The following is a 22,452-nucleotide window of genomic DNA, read 5'->3' as shown; positions in this document are numbered from 1 at the left end:
AAAGATATACCTAAAAACAACCAAGATCTAAAAAGCTTATCATAAAAATGTGGCTTAAAACTGAATAAAAATCAGTTTATGACAGTTTCTGGAGGACAACCACAATGCCGACATATTATCTTGCGAATGTATACTCTTTGGTAGATGCCATTGTGATGGACAACCACAACACTGACGCATGGAAATGTTTGAGATAATGTAAGCGCACAGCACAACAAAATACATAACATAGGTCTAGTCGTTTTTAGACATTTTAATGCTGAATAATCACATATTATGGCTTTAAGTCTATCATCTTGCCTGCCTGTCATGAAAATAGATTACATGTTTCCATGGGAGGTTCCATCCCAGGCATCATATTGATTAAAGGCTCATGAATTTCTAATTTGCATTTTCACTTATGTTTGCTATGTAGCATGACATGAAAAATGCACTATAAATGCAAAAGGGAGGTAGTTTGAGTTTTATATGTAACAGAGTCTCAACTCAAATACTGTGTAGGGACATGCCAATATGGACTGGACACTAATTTTCAGAGTTTACATGTACACAAACAAGTAAATTATCTAGAGTATGTGCAAATAGAGCTGGTGAAGAACTGAAACAACATTGGTCCATGTGATCACAAATTAAGGCAAGCTGTGCTAAAAACAGATTTGCCTGGTCCACCAATCATGAGACTAAAAATACTGAGACACTGTCAAGATATTACCAGTGAAAACTAAATCAGCACTTTACTGTATGAGTTTAGATCAAAACTACAAAAAATAACATGCAATCTATTTTGGCTCCCGATCCATAGTTTATGAAACTAGCATTGTAATGCTTGGTTCATACAGAAAGATATAACATATGTAGCTGTGTATGAGAGGACTGGGCCATCAGGGGAGGTATGCTACTATATGCAGGAAGGTAAATTTATGTTAAATTAGAGGCATGAATAATGAAACAAGTGTATCTGCAGGGGGTGAGTCAGCTATGCAAAACCTGTCTGTGCGTGTGTCATTGTGTGAGTGTGTGCACGTGCAAAACTGTATGCATCTACGAAGGACACTGAAGGTTGTGTCACCCCTACTAAATCGGATACATTATGCATCGCGTTAAAATGTAGTGTTTGCTCATTTGTATTCACCTCAAGCAGGTACAAACACATTGTTAAAGGTGATTAAGTGGCCTGCCGTTCTTTTTACAGTCAACAACACACCCATGGGCTTCACTCTCAGTTGTACTAAGAGGTGAATACTGTACTGAACCAAGAGTGCAGTGTAGTCCCAACTACTTCCAGTGCACAGGGTGGTGGGGGCACTAGCAGCAATATGCGTAGCAGCGCATCACTCCTCTAGAGGGTAGCTAGTGGATTATGTTTATTGTTTAGTACTTTCAGTCCCTGTGTGGGAGAAATCAGCATTAGCATACAACTGGCTCCTCATCAGTTATCCCAATGTGACACAAATTACAGAGTCTCTGATTGAAGGATGTTCCCGGAGAATGTGATCAAATTCCCAAGACAGCAAGCAGGGGGTTGAACCGAAGCTGTTGCAAAGCATTTTAAGGCACCATGAAAATGTATATGTACATTTTTTATGGAGAATTCAACCCAAAACCACATATTCTGAAAACAAAGATCTTCTTCAAACACAGTTAAATCAACCACTTAGGTATCATTGGCAAATAAGTGATAATGTCAATGAGAGATACTTATCAAATCAATTTGAATTGCTTGCTCAGTAACAAGTGGAGTATTCTCCGTGTTGCTCTGTGGCTCTTCTCACAAATAGGCACAGTGGAGACCATACATGCCTGTCAACGATCACCAACCTCACTCTTCGAAACTGGATTGCTTTTATTAATCTCCATACTTATACATTGATATTTGCATAATGCACAAGCATGTATACAGAGTCATGTGTATGTTACCAGGTATTTCTGGACTGTGCATCATCATTGCCACTGCACATTCTTCCACTGGATGAACCAGAAGAAAAGTATAGTTCCTTTCCTTTCCCTTTTCCATGATTCATTTGCCCTCTTTCCATTTCCCCTTCATCTTGTTTTTCAAAATCCTCCTTTTTCTGCCAGGATTTAAGAAACTATTAAGCTAGATTCCCCCTGCCCCTCCTCCCCCCCAGTCATTTTATGCCCAGGCAGACGCAGAGAGCTTTGTTGTTATGTTATGCAACATGCCTGGGACATTTCACTGCCTGCCTGGCCACCGTGTCAGCTCTTGTGTTGCCACACTCCGTTACTGTTAGCATCTGGAGAATTGGGGTCTGAAATGTGTTCTATCCGCTGAGTCAAAGGCTACCGAGTGTATATCAACATAATAATTTATTGTCACAGTGAGGTTTGCTTTGAGGTGAAGCTGACCTCAATATTGCATTATTTATTTGTTTGTTTGCATGTTACTGTGTTGTGTGTACAGCAACCTGCTCCAAACAAATTTCCCGTAGTAGGTATTAATAAAGTTGTTTGCGTTGTATTGTATTGGTGTCTTTTTCTTCTGTTGTAGAGGAAGCATTGATGGAGAGGCTGTCTACTGTGAAACTGTGGTGGACGAAGATGTAATTAGAGAAAGCGTCTATCTCTCCAGTTTGGTAATTGCTTACAACCCCTCAGGCTGTTTAAACAAAGGAAGCTTATTATTCAACTTTTGAGCGGATTGCACACCATTACGACCTAAAAAGACATTATCTTCTGTGGTGTGGCTGCCATTCTCCTTGGGAAGTAAGCCGTAAAATAATCAGGCGGAGCTGCCTGTTGCCTGATTATTTACTCAGGCAAGGCCAATGCACAAGTAAACTAGCACATGGAAATAATTGTGTTTGGAGAAGCAAACCTAACTGAGGACCGGATAATGTTGTGTTTCTTGAATATGTAAAGAGTATTGTCTCAATATGAGAACATGCCTCCAGCTGCTGATGGCATGCCAATGATATTCTATTCTATTTATACATGATGAAGTAACATGCTTTCAACTTATTTTTTGCACTCATACATTATCCATCGGCTCACTTAAGAGCCAAAAAAGCCCAGAACAGTTGAGATTTGCATCAGGTAAGTGCTGCCTGATGCTTGGCTGTTTTGATATGGCTCTTCACTGTGGACTCTCCCCTTCTTAGAAGGTTGAAGTCTTTCATGCAAAGATTGCAATAGACACGGTGAGCATTTATTGTCTGGTAAATGTCTGACACAATATATAGCCTATTGATTTCTGGTCATGCTGGATTGAATTTATATTTTCCCAGCATTGTAACACATCTACACAAAGCGCACTACAGCTGAGGGAAAGCATGATATCAGCTTTATGACAGGCTGAAGGTGATACATGATGAAGGAATGAGGTGAGAGAGAGGGTGCTCGCCATAGGCAGAAAACTTCAAAGAGTTTTAATGTTGAGCTTCTGACAAGTGAATTAGGAGCAGAACTGGAGTAACAACTGTATTCAATATTAATTGTTTGACTGTTTAAGGACAACAAGCCATTAAAGGAAGATTTTTCTGGTATCTGGCTACATGAATTTATGCAAGTATCATCATGCTTAAACAAGTGAAGCTGTGCAATAAGCAAGTAGAGAGTTCATAAAGACTCCCTTTAGCTTCAGTTATCTAGTTAGTGTTGCATATTGTTGAGCTGGTGAGTTGGTAGTTTGTTATTAATTTAATGTTAATGATTGCATGAATCTGCAGGAGTGCTGTGAGTTGCTAAATTTGAATTTCACACTGTCATCAAATCATGATTCAGAAAAGTATAACATTTTTACAATAACAAACACATGCCAGAGGCCTAGGTTTGTTTGTAACTATCCTGTGTATAATATCCATAGAATACAAATTCTATTCTTAGGAATAACATATTTTTTTATAATATCTTGTTGAGTGTTTGCTTGCTATGGATTGACCAGTGGTGGGCCGGGTTACGTCTTTCACGCCCAGGAAAGCAATAACAACAACAACCACAATCAAAGACACAAAAAACACCAAAGCTGAACAGGTGGCAGACAAGTCCCATTCTGAAACAGGGTGAACAAATGCATTTTTAAAACAACAGCCTGCATTAATATTCAGCTTTTCAACAATTGCTGTAGAATGCACAAATGCTGGTTGATTCAGCCACAAAATAGATGATGGTTTTTAAAACTGCATATATAGTGATAACATCAGACAAATTCTGGGGAGCATTAAGGGCTCAGATTGAAACCTGCACCCATCAGTGTGTCTCATCTTTGCAGGAGTTGCAATTGCTCTCTGATACTGTTATTGGCACTGTGGACAACACCTACTGCGAATAGACAGGAGGGTCGCTACTGAAGTCGAAGAAAGCAGGTAAAGCTGCATGTGATGTTTCTTTCTCAGAACTTTAAAAGTAGCTGCATTGTACAGGTAAAGCCAATCATTAACAAGGAGCTGTGGGTAGTAGGCAAGGCTGAACACTGGGATGTCAGCCATAATTGCATTACTATTTTGTGCAGGTTTGCAGGTGCACAGCACGCAGAGGTATGAGGGTCCGAGCACAAGAACCATGCAGCCTTAATTTGATTAGACTCAAACACTATCCACACCTACAACCTGATACCTCACCCTCTTCTTCATATTTTTGACACAAATGAATGTGCACACTTCTATAGTACAGTAACTATGCTTAACCTGTAACTTAATTGTGTTCGTGTATGATTTGACCAGAGATTAGGGTTTCAAGACACATCTCCAGAAAATCCAAGTAAGGAATCACTAAGTGTTGAAGTGATGCATCGTTTAGTATGTGCGTCACTACATCTGCAAGATCTAATGTGAGAAATACAAGCTGGCAACTGTTCATGTTGTACATGACTGGAGAGTTCAGTATATACACTGCTGTTCTTTATGTTTACCTGTGCCACAGAAGTCTGACTTTCTTGAGCTGAAAAGGTTTATAAGTAGTGTTATAAAAAGTACTGTTTACCTGGTCGAGGAGTTGGTTGTATAGTTCATGACAGTTATCAAAAATGTATTTGTATGTGGAGTCCAGACACGCTTTCACACAGTCCTTCACCACCATACTGGCTCTTGGTGGACTCTGGAGCTCTTGAACCTACACACACAAACACACATACATAATAAAAAATAGGTATACTTTCAGGGTTAGGTATTCTTGTAGGTCTCCTAGCATATTGTTATATGATTTAAAAAACCCAAATCAATGACAGGTACATTAACTTAAATGCATTTCTATGTGCCATCCATTAGTGGAGTGATAATGTAATAATATCATCTTACATGTTTGAAATATTTATACTAAGATATCACTACCTTGTGGAAAAAATGGGCAACCTACTTACATGTATTATGTATATCATAATTGACATGTGGTCAGACTGGCATTTAGGGTGTGTGTGTGCACCGTATAGTAACACAGTAGCTCCTATGAGTGAGCAGCGGTGCTTATACACAGTAAAGCTCAGCATGGGCATGGCACAGAGTGAGAGCTTTGGTAACCTAAAGTGACAGGTTTCATTCCTTTGCTCGCAGCTGCCATCTTAGCTATGCCTCAGTGCTCCAGTGCTACACCCCCACTCCCGCCAAAAGAGAGCTGAATGGAGCCGAGCTTCATAAAGCGGGAGACAACTCGACATACTGTTGGGGGGGGAGGGGGGGGACAGAGCTGGAAGCATTTGAAACATAGAGGCTTACTGTAGTATGGAGGTCAGCACACATTATACAAACACAACCCCCTTGCATGAACCTGCAGTCATGAATTTGTACAACCATAAATCTTTTGGTTTTGAATGGTCAGTTGTGTTGAAAGGGGGGCAGGTTTCAGGAATTATGTGATTGAATTGATTTCACCTAAATGAAACATGCATAAAATCAATCTGGGTTTATGTTTATAACTGGTTGGGAGATTTTATGGCCTTGACCAGTATTGAAGGCGTCTTAGTCACTAAGTCAAGGGTGCAGCACTTCTGTGATAAAACGTGACAAAACACATCTTAGAGATCTACAAAGATTAGTTATTGTTGTTTTCCATCATCATTTATTAAAATGTTTATGTTTCTTTCAATTTCAAAATATTCCACACCCACAAGCTCACACATATGTGCACACACACTACCTTCATCCTGAAGAAGGTGATGCTGGTCAGCAGATCAACAGTGGACTTCAGGTCCTGGAGACGCTCTGGGTTTCCTGCAGGGAAATTATCCTGGAGAAAGAATGAGAAAGACAGGAAAATAACATGAGGAGAGAGGATATCTTATTGTAAGCAGACTTTAAATGTCACACACCTCCCCCCCTGCCCTCCAACACATCATACCGCGTAGGCCAAAACATTGAAATTGATTACAGAGCAACGCCCAGCAATCATAACGAAATGACTGTCTGTCTAATCGTTTAGTGGACAAGGGAGGTCTCTGCTGATGAAAACCTCTATTTCAGGGCCATGAAGTCATCAGGCAGTGCAGAACACCGTGACAGGGAGCATATAAAGCCCTGACAGCCCTGAGGAAAAGCATCCCTGCCCCATACATTATCCTACTTCTCGTACTCTCTCGGTGCTCTAATACAATTCTGCTTGTTTTCAATCCCTCCTCTACCTTGTCAATAAATACACACCGGAGATTCAGGAAATAGAGCAAAATCTTCACAACAGCCTGAAGGCTTGACAGCACACAAACAGGAGAGGTCTATCTGAGATCAAGGCCCATCAGCACAAGCAAAACTCACCTGACATCTTTTGGACGTGAACTGCATACAAGTTTTTATTTGGTTGATAACTGATTCAAGAGGATTGGTTTTCGAAGAAGAAGAAAGAAAAAAAAACGACAATGGAGTTTTCAAGAATAACCAACAGAGTAAGAAATATATGGGAGGCATATTAATGTTTCACCGACAGTCAGCTGCCTACTGAGAACTTACAGTTTATTTCTCTAGATCGATGATTAAGGAAAAGTCTAGTTTAGAGGTGAAAGTGTAGTCCCCAATAAAGATAAACACCCTCCAGGCAAACAAGCTTGACACACATCCTGCACAAGCAAATGTGGACCAGTTATACAATATTTGGCTGCCTACTGGAAAAAAAGAATCAGTTTGGAGTAGATTTGTTGTCTCAGAAAAATTGCAATTTGCATCAGTGCCTTTAATATGAACAATTCAATTATTTGAGCATTCATCATTTGTTTCTAGCTGGAAAATTTTATTCCATTTAAATTTTAAAACATGATTTAAGAAGCTCAAGCATCCTGTCTCATCCAGGCCCCAGCACATTCCTTTTAATATAAATCCTTCAATTCCAGGGAAATAAAAGAATTTTCCAGCAGCTACTGTACCGACACGAGTCTCATTCCCAGCATGGAGCCCATAAGCGCCATCAGTCACTTCCCTCTCTTTCTCTACTGACACTGATATTTCTCTTACAATAAACTCACATACATGTAGCCTTCAGACACAAGTGAAACCATCAGTCCCTTTGAAACATGGATTCTATATCTTCCACTGCAACCTTGAATGCCATCATCGATACACCTCTTGAAATAACCATGCTGGAATCACCGCACTGGAACCATTAAGACAGTTGTGTTTCATCTGTTTATTTTGGGTATAAGTATTGCAACTTTTATAGAGTGAAACCAATTAAGACTTTTTTTGTTGCTAAAAAGTAATTCTGAAAAACAATGGTGTCTAATCCATTAAGGCTTTTGCATTCCTGAGGTAATGTCAAACAAATCTGTCCCTTCATGCTTTTCCAATAGAAGCATTAACACCTTTATCTAAGAGAAGAAAATCACCCTAGAAAGAGCTGAAAGTGCCCACAGGGGAAAAACGAAACAAAAAAGACTGCAATTTCAATTACTGCCAGTCTGTCTTTTACTGATAGTAGAGGTCTCATCTATTGAGTTTACTTTTAGTACGTTCATTGAGTTGACTTTTGAAATTAAATTATTAATTAAAATTGTAAACAATATTGTCTTATATCACATCATAGTGTGGCATTTTTAACATGTTAATTAGTGGATTCTCTGACATCAACAGGTAATCTAGCTGTGTAATTATGGTGACTGAAGTCAGGAAAAGTCAAGTGCTCATTGACACTCATTACAGTTGATGCAGAGAATGTATATTTCTACAAACAAAATGTTATGATCTTAGCTACCAATCTAATTTGATTTTTTGACTTAACAACCTGCTTTGATTGCAGATGGCAAGGGTTCCCAAAAATGCATTCATTATTGAAAGCAAGTATCAACTGAGCAGGATTTATCTTAATTATAATGTGTGGGATGCTTAAACATGTTAAAAACAGCATGTACTTGTGAACCAGTGAGACGTTAATTACAGAACACAAGGAACTGAAAATTGTAATTCAGCTCCTCTCTGTTTCTTACCAATTCCTAACTTTACAATTGCTAATTTTAACAACTATTTACAGATATTTCTGTGTTTGTATAAACATTGTTTTGTGATTGATGAACAAAGACCTTTGTCTAGCGTAACAGCAATTTTTGCATGTCCAAAAAAAAAAAGACCAGAAATGAAAACTCCATCAGCAGAAAAAAGGAAAAAGAAACAGATGGATTGCCCAGAAGCAGGCAAGCTAAAAAAGCAAAACATCCATATTTCAGCCAAAAGTAGAGACAACATCAACACTGCCTTCGAAAGATGACAGAGAGTCCATTATGGGATGGGGCAAGGAGTGAGTGATGCAGATGAGCTTTTACTCCTTTTTCTTTATTCTAGTCCACATTGAATATTATCTTAAGACAGTGTCTACATTGAGTAAAAAAAACCCCCAAATTTTATTTTATTCAGAATGGACAATTGTAACTGTGCAGTCTACATAATGTCATGCATAATGGCTAAAATGTTGCTGGTTAAACACCGGGTAACAAGTGGAGGGAGTGCAGGTAATCATGTGGAAAAAAAGATCAAAAGCAGTCACGCACTGACAGGCACTGGACCTCAAACTGCCACAGGAACATTGCACCGGTCACCCTGCACTCTGACCATCCTCAGGCATGTGCCACTGAGTGTGTCTATTTGTGTGGGTTTGTGTGTCTACCAAATTTATAAGTTGTATATTTAATGGGTACATTTAAGAGAATTTCTGATAACTTGGCTGTAAATGTAGAAATAGCTACATAAATTATAATGCAACATCATGTAAAGCTAAAAAGAACCACTCTTCTATCATCTCAAACATTATGCATATTCCACTTATTTTCAACATGCATGGAGGGTTAATAAACTATAAATATTAATGTTTCTGTGTCTTGTTATTTTCAAAAGCAGCAGAACTTCACACATTTCAGACTTTGAGTCCTGCGCCCTTTCAATAACTTTTTTTTCATCGGGGTTGCCAGAGAGGTTTCTTATCTTCTCCACTCTGTGAAAGGTGATACTAGCTTTTCCATTGTGCCTGGGTTTTTACATTGTCATAAATTTCAAATAGCTACCTCTGAATTATGCAGGTTTTGCTCTGCAAAGAACAAGATTATACTTGCAACTATGCAGATACTGCTTTGTTCTCTAAACATTTTCCTCCTCTGGAAATTAGAAAATCATATTTGTCTGCCATGTGAGAATGACAGAGGCTGCTTGTACACTTCTGTAGCAAGTATATCCTATTAGTGCCATAGAGCAACCTTGTGGATATAATCTCAGAAATATATGTTTTTTGTTTGTGTTATGCCTCATCGCCTCCATTAACAGCTCAGTGCTACTGAATATGGCACAAACCTGTAGTAGAGAGAGAAAGATACTGTAAGGAACAACTGCTTTACTTTCTTTTTTTACTGGAGGTAGCAGAAACTGCTGCACCACAGAGAGGACCAAACCAGTTGTTTGCATTAAGTAACCTTTTCTCTAAAGGTCTGCTGCAATACTGTGCACAGTTCAATTTCAAGAGAATAGAGCACAACTCCCAGGGGTGCCTACTATCATGACTTTACATCAAACTGTCAAAACTAAGGCAACACCCCAAATCCCTTGCAGTGTACGCTGGATACTGAGATTTTATGTCCGACCCAGAGAAACCTGCAAATCCCAGCAGGGACAGACTGATTATACAAGGTGTCACCGTGTATCAGGGCTGTTAGAGTAAAGTTTAAAAGGAAGAAACGCATATGTAGCAGAATGTAGAGTGACAGCTGCACCCCTGCTCCCTCTCTGCTGATTCAAGCTCTCTGTTTTACAAAAGCAAACTCAATCCCCCTCAGAATGTCATTATAGGGAAATCCATACGGTGAACGGCAGAGCAGCCAGATCTGAATCTTATTACTGTCCAATAGTGGCAGGCCGGCTCTGTGGGACAGCTTCAGAAAGTGAGAGAGTGAGAGAGAGTATGAACTCTGTGTGTGTGTGTGTGTGTGTGTGTGTGTGTGTGTGTGTGTGTGTGTGTGTGTGTGTGTGTGTGTGTGTGAAGCACTGTTTTGTGGCAGGCTTGACAGGAGAGCAGCAGGGCAGTGCTGGCAGGTGAAGCCATTGTGATATTCTGTGACTGCTCTCGGTGAACATGTCATCACCAGACAGCCAGGCCATCTGAAAATAAAAGAGGCCATCTCTCCTTCACTTAACCCTCTCTCTCCTTTTCTCTTAACCACCCACCATGCCTACTTTCATTCTTCATCTGTTCCTCTTCTCCTCTTTCCAAATCCATCTCTCATTTCTTCCAACTCTCTCCCTCTTCGTCCAAAGCCCAGCTCTTCTGACTCCTTCTCTCTGCTTGTTTCATCCACCTCTCTTTCCAAATTCTCTTTATCCCTCCCTCACTATTTACTACTTGCTGTCCTCCTCTCATCCTTCCTCTTTTTCCATCATGCAGCCATGATGGGCAGCCAGCAGGATCTGCTGCTATCAGGGTGTGTCTCTGTATCATGTGGCTTCACAAAGAGAGCCGTGGCAAGGAACGAGGGAATTAAAGTGATAACCCACTCAACGACACATTGCCTTTTGTATCACACTAAAGGTGAGAGGGTCATCTCTCAGTTACAGTTCACTGTGTAATGCCACCAGCTGAGGAGAAATGTGTGTGTCTGTGTGTGTGTGGTGCTCAGGTGCATACCTGTGTGTAAGGCAGTGTGCAGTTACAGTGAAACAACAGTGTGGATGGCTACACATTTGGGAAAGCAAGTGCAGAAGTGAAGGAGATGCGGGTCTGTGTATGCATGTAAGTGTGTGTAAGAGACAGAATGAGAAAGAGAGAGAGATATAAACGTGTGTATGATTGTTCATGTGTCCATAACTATGTGCATGTTTGTACCTGCATTTGGGCACATGTGTATGGATGTACAGTATATGTGTGTATATGGTCATGCAAGTGAGTGTTTGAATGCGTTTGTGTGTGTGTGTCTGCGTGTGCCTGCGTGTTTGTGTGTGTGGTGTTTAACAGGATTAGCTCCCCTGGGATTGTTCTGGAAGATTATGTACTGTATGTCAGGATTTCAATCTGCCTGAGTAGAATACAGCAGCACCTTTAGTGGCCCGGGAGTGGCAGATCTCTGGCGATCAGAGATGAATTCCTGATTGCATGGTTCCAGTTTCTACATTTTACCATTGTCTAATCTAAACACTATGTTTTACTGGCACATTTTCTCATACATTTTGAGTTACGTAGAGTCACCATGTTTTTGATGATTCTTTCAAAGGGTCATTGGTTATTTCATCAAACAAAAACATGTTTTTATTTAAATTAATTATACAATTTAATCAAATTTTTACATGTAATTCAGCTTTTTAGGTATGTTTTATTTGAGTTTATTGCACAAATATGCAAGTATTGACGATAACCGACCATGTCAATTGGCACACTACAACACAAAGTGTGGTCTCATAAGACATGAAACAACGTCAATAAGCACTCTAAATCAAACACATACAGGCTATGGCTGTGACAGGTCAATCAGAAAATTCTGAAAATTCTGTATATACAGCAGTACAGTTCACTAACAAATGATGTGAAAACCCACAAACAAACGACCATGAAGAATGAACCTATATCATACAGTAAATAGGCCTCTAAGTGTCACTAACTGGGGGATGAAATGTTACTACATCTATTCTTACAGAGAAATGTTATTTCCCCAGCATGTATATAAATGGGGTGGACAAAATATTAGAGACACATTTTAGTATAATGCATTCAAATTACTTTAACATTTGAATGATCACCTCCCTTACACAGTATCAACAAAAATTGAATCATGTTACCTTTACAAAGATAAGGTTTGTTACAGCTCTGATTCAATTGTATTGCTTGTACTATTATACTAGTGCATATTGTTTTATATTTCACATATTTAACTTTGGATACTACAGCTTAACCACCAAAATATGAAGTGTGCTTAACTTATGTGAACATGCATGGCAAGAGGCAAACATCATTGGCATATTAATGTAGTACACAGACAGGTATGTGGTTGTCTTTTGAAACAACATGTTCTTGTTTTACATTAGTACTGGCCAGCAAATGTCTACTAGTATTAGTTGATACTTGACACATTAAATCATCCTGGAGTTGCTACAGCCTACATACAGAAACCTGGGAGTATGTGGCCTAGTTTGCATCTGTTTACATGGTGTCCAGTAGTCTAAATCCATGTACTACCATGTCAGGTGGAGTGCTGGACACTCACTGTAGGGTCTATTTATTGGACCAGAAGAACCACTATTTCTTGAGATGCCGATGGGCTTCTTGACACAGCGGGCTGATTACCAGTATTTATGTGCCTGGCTACAATCTGCTGAAAACTGCAAAATCACTTTAGTCATTTATAATTCAATTCATTTTAAATTAAATTCAGTGTTGTTTAACAACAATGTATGACATGAGGTCTGTCTGTCTGTCTATATATGTGTCTATCTGTAACTTCTGCTTTTCCAAATCATACTTTTCACAAGCCTCTCTTAATCTTCACAGCTTAAGACCACAAAATCTCCAACGCTATATACACTCTGCATATACTCAGTTGTTAACATTATGGGGACATATGGGGAATGTGTCACATGTGGCATAATAAAATGTCATTCTTGATATGACATCATGTCACACACAGCTGGAATGACATTTACCTTGCAATAATCACCATATTTAGTAGAACACTTTTAATATAGTATCTGACATTAACATGCATCCTGCACAATTACACTGTGGGAAAAATGCATGAAATACGGATTGAAATGTTTCCAAGAAAGAAGATGACCCAGTCAATATCCACGTTTGGAGGGAGACAGCCACACGTTTGGCATTAACATCAAAGCGTAAACGGATTGCTGTTCCATGCCAGATATAGTAAGCACACACTGTACTGTAAACAAAGTTGAGTGAACCAGGAAGCCTTTATCAAATCAACCAAGTGGAAGAAAGCTTAGATGGCATTACTTCTGTCAAAAATAGATAGCCAAATAGAGCACAACAAAAAGGTGTTTAAAGCCAGTTTTAAAGGAGGTAAATGCTAAACATAGCAAACTAAATGGCAGCCTGCAGTGTGTCAAATGTCCAGTGAAAATGTAGTCCATCTACATAATAACAATGTAGACTTGAGATTGTTTTTTTACAACAAACTGATAATAGTCACAGAAGAAGACACAGAGACAAACACAAATAAGATTAGATTTCACAAACACACTACACTACATGCATAATTTCACATACATACCCGATATTTGGAGAGGTCGATCCTTAGAGAGTTATGCAGCTGGTCCAGTAATTTGACAAATTTCTCCCTCTGTCAGGATGAGAATTCCATAATTTAGTTTAGAGTGACACCACACCCAAAGTGTTTTGTCAAAGAATTTATAACACTGTGTGGTAGCATTGATATGCCTGCGGTGGTTCATTTTTGCTTCCTGGAACAAAATTTTGTGGTTTAAGTGTATTGCCAGCTTCGGCTTCCTGCCTGGAAATATTGCAACATTAGCTTATTAAATGTTCAATCAGAAAGCACTGGCGACCTTTGAGATTTTGTTGATTTAAAGTGCACAACTTGTTTTAGACAATAACTCTGGGAATGATCACACAAAATAGTGATGTCAGTAGTTCAGTATCAGAATATAAGATAGCAATAGATGTTACTTGATTCTAACTGGAGATTGTGGATGACCCACATTTTTATTTAGCACTCTATGTCTATGTATCACTTTTGGCAGATTACAAGAGAAAAATAGGCACACTTACTCCAAAGTTAGAGGCAGCAAATCGGTCAGAAGCGGAGGCAGTGGTTGTGGTGGTGGTGGTGGTGTGGGCGAAGTAGGCATTAATATTAGCAAGCAGGTTGCTCATCACTGCTGGCACACCGGGACACATGTATTTGGCAGACAGACAGGAGAAATGCCTGCAGAGGAGAATAAACAGCTATTATCTTCACTTGGCTTCAAGCATAGTGCCGTAGTCATTTCAGGGCAAGATCGACATCATTTCTTCACCCAGGATCGATAGATAATCATATGAAAAAGCAGAGACCCCACAACAACTAGAAAATTCCAGGCAGAGAAAATGATAAATTAATCAATATGAACTTAAATAACCCAAAATCCACAAAGTTACAGTGTTGAAAAAGAACACAGTTAAGAGTTCAGCAAAAAAAATACCCTTGAAATATATAGCTCAAAAATATCCCCTACCCTGTGTTTGTCCATCTGTCCATACACTGCCAGTGGCTACAGTAAAAAACAAAAACTGTGCAAACATATTGCAGTACAATATTTCTTCATTATTTTCACCTTCTGACTGCAGAAGAGAGAACACTCTGTTCCAAACAATTACTTCTGGTGGAAGAGTTAGTGCATAATTAGTTCACTGCCCTGTTCATGTAATAAAAAGTGTCTTCACAGATATCTATAGCAAAATACTTGTAAATAAAAGCTTTATAAGCTATACAATTAAAGATATAAGGCTGCAGGTAATAGATGGAGCAAGTGTTTGACAGTAAATCAAAGGTTCCTGTTGGGGCTGAGATGTAGTCATATCCAGAGAAATAGAAGAAAGAAATGCAAATCTTACTGTCTACCATTAAACTTACTTGTTTTTTCATTCTGTAACAAAGACAGTTGAGACAAATTCATGCACAGTGTGTGCAATTGCCAGTTTAAGTGTTTTCCACTAAGATGAATCAATGTATGTCAACCTTGCACAAAACGCATCTCAATACTACTGTATGTGATGAGCTAAAATTACACAAACTACAAGTCATCTCTCCCAGGGGAGGGATTGAAGCAGGGGTTTGTTATTGTTGCAAAGTTGATGTATTTTGTTTAAATACATTTTGTTTCCTTTTCTCCTGTCTCCAGCACTGTTTTAAAGGGGACCTATTAAGCTCATTTACAGCTCTATATTTTTTATTTTTGGACTCCACCAGAGTAGCTTTGCATGATTCACAGTTTTAAAAAATCATTATTTATCTAATACTGGCCCTTTATGCAGCCTCTCAGTTCAACCTCTGTCTCTAACAGGCAGTTTTGGCCCATTCTGTTCTGATTGGCTTTCAGGAAGCCTGCTGAGGGGCAGCCGTATCAGAGTCATGTTAAGTTACCGCCGATGCAAACTCTACATTTCCTGCTTTACTGCTTCAAATTTAAAGCTTTTAAGTAACTAAATAATGGGAGACTTTTATTGTGAAGAATTTACAGGAAATGAAATGTGTTCCTCACCAAATTATCAGAGCTTCCTTAACAGCGCTAAAATCCAGTCAACACAACAAGATATGGAGAAATTTGGAGCTATTAAAATAATGCAGGGGAGAATAGTACAAGCAGAAACAGTGACAAGTGATGATGATGTTTGATGAAGAGCTGCAGATGACCAGCACACCTGAAACAGGTAAACAACTTATTTTACTTTGCCTGCTGTGTAATGGAAAAACACTCATGTGCCAGCTCAAGTCATGGCTCGATGTGACTACCCCCAAACAATGGAAAAATGCCATAATGTTAGCGGAGCGGAGCAGTGAACTGGCGCGCTGTGTGCTGAGCAGATGATCATATAAAGAAATCCATCACGAGCCAACGTCGGCTCAGGCTGAAAGTAGAAAAACGCTGGAAACCGAGCATTCAGAGCAGTCTGAAGCTGGTGCTTTTTGCTCACTGGGATTACTTCTACATATGTTTACCTCATTATTTGACACTTTGGCCATGATTAATCTGAACATCTGACATTGTAACATTATACATATGACTGTAAATAAGCAAAAGCATAATAGGTGCCCTTTAAATTACCTGAAATTTAAACTTATCATGCTGAGAGAGGCGCATGTATTGCCCCTTCAGATTTGCCATGATCTCTCTCTCTCTCTCTCTCTCTCTCTCTCTCTCTCTCTCTCTCTCTGTCTCTACACACACACCCACACTCACACAAACACTGCAACAGCACTACCCAGCAGTAATTAATTGCTGGAGGCCCGGTTTGAGCAAGGATCTCTGTCTGAGTTTAGAGCATATGCTCATTTTAGCACTTCATACTTCTGCTTCACAAGCGATGTGGAATGCTTCCTACATTATAATTCACTGGTACGTCCATCCTCATTGATACATCATTTACAGTGAAGGATAATGTTACTCTAGGTAGTACACAACATAAAAATGTATATGCGCAATAATCTGTATGTTTACTTTAATGCAGCAGACAATGTAAACAAGGGTTCCCTTATCAGTCTCTGGCTGTGACCCAAAGCAACCAAGCATCTGGATGAACTGGATGCTTTTTACACTGTAAAGATGCCTGAGGGCTTAAAGCCAGAAAAAGTAGGCTGAGCTCTATAAATATAGCATGTGTTTAATGCTCATTCTTAATTCTATGGAAAACAGATTTCCTTGTATTTTGAGTTTGTATCAACAAATCTCAACCATTACCTTTAGTTTAGATTCCACATAATGTTGCTTTAAAAGATAAAAAAAATCAAAATAATTGGTATTATTCACCTTCAGATAGATATAATTTTGCAGTATTCTTTTTAATATATTATATAATATTAGGAAAAATAAATTGAATTAACGTGTTTGTCCATAAATATCACATAAGTTGGAAGTGACCATAAGTATCATGAAGCTGGATGTTGGGTTTGAAGTCCAGAGATTTTGAAGCTAAACAGCTCAGTGAGTCATTGCTTCATGAAGCCAAAGTGTTAGAAAAGGCACCGAGTTATGTGAAATAATGATTACAGATTTACTCCCCCTCCAGAGTGCAGCCCATGCACACACACACAAACACACACACACACAAATAGAAACACAAACATGTTCTCATCGGGAGGCCAACTTAATTACTCTGCTTTCAGCCTCCAAATTACCCAGGAGCACTTGGGGTTAGGCGAGCACAGAGACTGATGCAAAGAGAGTGATGATGGCATCCGACAAACTCCCATGGTGCTTTTAGAGCTGGATCTCCTGAGCAAATTTTCAAGAGAAAGACATTGCTTCTCCGTGTGTTACCCTGCCTTGGTTTTTATCAGTGGATGCAATGTACCATGCATTCACTCACATATGATCATTTTGTGGTTTCATATGGCGGGAAGAAATGAGAATAAGATGATGAGAAACAGAGGAAAAGGGAGGCAAGGGAGTTAGGGAGTGGTGATAGAGTGAGATGAAGAAAAACGAACATGAGGGAAGTGTATGTTGGGGGTTGTTGTGGGGGGCACAGGAGGGAGAGTGAGTCTTCACAGCTGCTGTGATTTATGCAGCCATCATGTCTGGAGTGACTGGGAGTCAAGGTTCTATGATGAAGAAAGCAGAAAGGTAGGGCCTTTCATAAATTCCTGATGAAGCATAATAAGCACCACAATGAAAAACGCCAAGCTTAAACAAGGTTCAAGCCTGGAGCATTAACTCCACCTGAAAAAGCTGGTAGTAAAGCCACTTACTGCTTCACTTGTCTGCAGTTAAATAACCCAGCAATCTCTCACATGCTGCAATACATTGTCACACTAAAACAATAGTCTGTCACCCAGCAACTTCACAACGGCAGCACTACAACAATCATATGTGTCAACAACACAGCTATAACCATGCTGTTGCTGTAGCAGTTGGACTCTTTACTTATGTGGATATGAAGGCTACAAATGTGAGATGCTGAAGAATCCTATGAAAAGCTAAATCAAGCTTTAAAGGGATCTACAGAAACCCAACAACACATATGCCCTATAAGGCCAGTAGGAGAGTAAATAAAGGAGCTGCTGTGGGATATATGAGGCTGAATCCTGATCAGTGGGATCTCAAAAAGTGGTAGGGGGTGGGGGGATCAAACATGCTTGGGCCTAGTAGAAAAAAGCTAAAAATCAGAAAGAAACCAGTCATCCTGAAAGAACTGTTGTCTCATTTTGCTACAAAAAATAAAAAAAAAAACATTGCAAGCAGAGTACTTTTTGTTGCAAACATTTTTTACAGTGGTTGAGCAAATAATACAGAGACCACAAATACAAAAACTGTCTCTCAGTGTTGCTTCATCTCAGGGATGCATGTGGCCAGATTCCTAAACATGAAAGCACAAATGTGAGCCTTTCAACCAAATTTGTCCACACAATCTGTGTGTAATTAGCATCTGATTTACTAAGGTAGTAACTAATTACATAGTCAGCTACTGGGACCGCCCAACAAGCTCATGTTACAGGGTGAGGAGAGCTTAAAAGGTGCTGCTTGGTGATGCGATTTGAGATTTTCAAACAGCAGCTCTAACAGGCATCAAGTGACTCATTATTACTTACTGAAATATTAAGAAGCAGAAGATGTCATGAAGCAAACAGTGAACATGAGACAACATAATAACAGACTGAGATGCACAACAGACAGTATAGGTTAGAAATGAATTCCAATGCAACCAGTGATAGATCACCAAGAGTAAGCGAGGTGACACTGACAGAAGCTCAGGAGTAGAATCTTCTTTGTCTAATGTAGTCTTGATCAAAAATTTTCAGCCATCTCATCATTTCACTGCATGTACCACAAAGAGTTTTGAAATAAAGAAATAGTCTTATATAAGAAATTAAGTACACAGGACTTAACATATCTGTTCCTCAAAGTTTGCTGTTTAGAGACAAAAAATTCTATAGTGACCACTAGAGCATTGGAGAATAGATAGATATAAGATAAAATGCATGATGCAAACTTCTGTAGTGGGAAGCAATACACCAACACCCCACAACGTAACATGGCATGGCATGACCTTGATCAATATCTAATGATTTTAATTATAGTTGGTGTGTCTTTGCATGTGGCTATGTGAGTATGTGTGTGGAGAAAACCCAGAGACAGACATTATTGATGGAGAGGGTCATAGAAGATCAGGGAGACAGAGAGAAAGAGGGAAACGAGTGTGTTTATGTGTGTCCATGATCAATGTGACCAAGGCAGGTTGGGAGTTTTTCCAGGAGACCAGCAATTAATCAATCAAACTTAGGAGCTTGATAGTCCAAGCTCTGATTCTGCTGAGGAGACATCTTTACTACTCCTGTTCTCCTTCTACTCTCCTTCTCTCATCTCCTTCTCTACTCCACTCTCCAGAATGAGACAATGACTGATTGGTGAGGTAAAAGGCCATAGATCAGGGTGGTACTAACGTCATAGCCTGATAGATGGACTCCACTCCGTATCTCATGGCGGACTCATCCACTATCTCTTGGGACACGTCGTCAAAGTAGACCTTCCATGCCTCGTCCCCTTTCACCTGCGGGATCTTCACTACCCCGCTGTTCTTCACCTCGGTCAAGTAGTGGAAAAGGTTCTGTGAGAAGCACGAGAGATAAGAAGGAACAGGGTATGGTGAGGGAGCACAGTGTCACAACAGGTATTAAAAGAGACATTTCTTTGCTCAGTGTACGCCACTACTGGAGACATCTTCATCATCTTTTATAGCAATTCTGTGAATGTCGATTGTTGAAAGATCCTGTTGTGTGATTTTTTCTGTAGTCACGGTCTTTAGCAAACATGAGATATGACATAATTATTTAATGCTTTGTTCCCCAAAGATGAGTTGTTTGAAAACTAACTTTCCTCATGAGTCACATTACAATGTTTACCTCATGTAAACAGGTGTACTGGCCGTGGGGTGGAACCACATTTTCCTCCCCTTTCATCTCCACGCTGATCTTGAGTCTGATGGCACCAGATACAGCAGACTTGTCAGTCCTCTTATCTGTAACACACAACCAGGCTGGATTAGTTCTGGTCTGAACTCTCAAAATTGGGAAGTAACTGAAAAATAACTACCAACTACAAGACATATTAGCTAAACCATACAGAGTGCAGTGATGTGACATGGCTTAGCCCAGTCTTTGGTAGGCACATATTCCAAAAACATACAGTAGCATCTCTTTCTGCTTTGTCCTGGATGATAAAGTAAAGTTACTGCTTGACATTATGTTCCATAAAACATGAATTATGTCATATCTACAGCCATGACGTTTTATGCACGAGAAAACAGTATCATTAACAATATTATTAGCTATAATAGGCTTGTTGGTTTTGGGAAAAAAATTACTTTATTTATTTAGTAGAAAGAGAGTGCATGTAGACTTGAATGCTCACATAGAGCCACATGCACTCACAGATGCCAGCAAACACATTCCTGACAGGACTGAGAACTAATGACACGGCAGCTGCTTACAGACTTCAAATACCCCCATCTGTGCTCTCATATGCAATTCATCTCTGCTGTGTCAAATGAGTGAAATTTTCCTCTACAGTCAGTTGGTCAAGAGACAGACAAGTGAAAAATAATAACGTGACAAAGCGACGGTGACTAGCCATGTAAGCGCAAAAGCCAAGATTGAAGAGGAGCTGAAGAGGCTTAGAGAGGAGAGCAGCTGGAGGGGTGGACACCCACACCAGCAAAAGCCTGTTTAAACATTCATTGTGGACATTTAAAAAGGCACAGAGAAGCAGTAGAGGGCAGGGGTCACTATTACCACAAATTGCTTCCTTTTAGCTAGAGAGGCAAACAAAGACAGCACCTGTTAGTCATAATACTTCAACAGAAGTGGGAGCTCCCATTATGCTGCCATTCATCCTCATGCAGCATGATGAAAACAGTGATGTATGAGAGTGGAAATAGGTAAAGACTCTGCATCAACAGCATCAGTACCCAAACTGAACCACAGGTCCTGTGGGTATTTGGTGCATAGACTGTAATGATGACCTCAACTGGACCACACTTCATCTTATCTTCATATCCTGTTATAATAGTTACAGTGTAATGGGTTACATGTTTATGTTCATAGCATATAAACCTTGTGGAGTGGTAATGACACTGATAACTAGGGCTGAAACTTAACGTGCCTATAACACAGTATCAAAAACAGTCAGGTATCAAACATTGCATTGAATGCCTTGTTAGATACTTACTCTTTAATTAGATATTTAATGATTAAAATCCTAACTTGCGTGATTGCAAGTGTTAAGTTAACATTTGAGAAGTTTGGCTTCTTTTGTTAAATAGAAAATAAGTTTTTTGTAGGAACATATGTTTAAATTCCTCAAAGTATGGTATCAGTAAGAAAAAAAAAATCAAATGATCTGGTCCTTTTAATTACAGATTGTTACATATATAAAGGGAGATCTCAAAGTGTCTTATATCACTGTTTTTAAGTGCCACAATAAATGCCACCATAGTTGTCGAGTAATCAATATCTCATTTGTAAGAAAACGTTAAAATAAAATGAGAAACATACCCAGATTGTACCAAACATCCATCTCTCCGCTGAGAGTGCGAACCTCAATGATGGTCTGGCCCAGAAAATCATCTGACTCGCGCTTGAAATGCTGCTTGACTCGTGATTTGATGTCATCATCCTCATCCCACACACGCACCTTGATGCGGTCAGTGGCATTGTGACATTCGCTGTGATTTGAAAGATGATTACGCCAGGTCAAAACAATCACAACGACATGAACAACAGCAGCAACAGCATATTAAGTGACAGCTCATCAGGTTGGGGGTATTCAGTGGAGCGGAATGACAGTCAAATGCATAATTCAAGCATAAATACAAGTTCAGACACACACATACATCTTAACCCTTTTCTAAGGAACATATGGAGAACAATTCTTGCCTGGATTCAAATGAGAGAGTGTGTGTTTTTGTGTGCATCCATGGATGTGTATGAGTGAGTGTGCAAGCCTAGCATGTGTATGTGGAGAAGGGCTCTCTGCCTGGCAGGAAGAATTACCCCAAGACATTGCATGACCTTTACTGTGCATCTGTATATTTTTACTCTCTTTCAATGCATGCTAAAATCATCAGAGATGAGCTGAACGTTACACAAGAACGATTGTGTAGCATTTAAAGCAAGGATTACTTATTTGGGAGGCTTTATACTGCAAAATATCCATCTCTTTGGTCTTCCTCACGTCATTGCAGCTGACCGTCGTTTTGCAGTAATGACACTGCTAAATAGAAAAGAGGTGGCCAAAGCACTTAGCTTCAGATGGGGTCAGACTGTTCGGCTCTGGAATTAAAACCGACAGATTACATTTTGTTCTAATGACATCTTGGGTGCGA

General features: G+C 39.5%; 1 protein-coding gene across 2 annotated transcripts in view; it reads right to left on the bottom strand.

Moving 5' to 3' along the window:
• LOC137185728 (protein unc-13 homolog C) overlaps window positions 1–22,452 on the bottom strand; it is a 114,651-nt gene that overhangs the window by 50,230 nt on the left and 41,969 nt on the right. For both annotated transcript variants that reach the window (XM_067594061.1, XM_067594069.1), the window contains exons 10-16: window positions 21,623–21,792; window positions 19,973–20,088; window positions 19,514–19,677; window positions 14,143–14,299; window positions 13,625–13,693; window positions 6,088–6,177; window positions 4,939–5,067 (exon numbers count right to left, since the gene is read on the bottom strand). In XM_067594061.1, the coding sequence (XP_067450162.1) occupies window positions 4,939–5,067; window positions 6,088–6,177; window positions 13,625–13,693; window positions 14,143–14,299; window positions 19,514–19,677; window positions 19,973–20,088; window positions 21,623–21,792 (895 nt within the window). The remainder of the gene's footprint in view (window positions 1–4,938; window positions 5,068–6,087; window positions 6,178–13,624; window positions 13,694–14,142; window positions 14,300–19,513; window positions 19,678–19,972; window positions 20,089–21,622; window positions 21,793–22,452) is intronic.

Source organism: Thunnus thynnus, chromosome 1, assembly GCF_963924715.1.
Source record: "Thunnus thynnus chromosome 1, fThuThy2.1, whole genome shotgun sequence".
Classification (NCBI taxonomy): domain Eukaryota; kingdom Metazoa; phylum Chordata; class Actinopteri; order Scombriformes; family Scombridae; genus Thunnus; species Thunnus thynnus.
The sequence above is the reverse complement of the archived record's forward strand: the minus strand, read 5'-3'. Positions and strand labels throughout refer to the sequence as shown.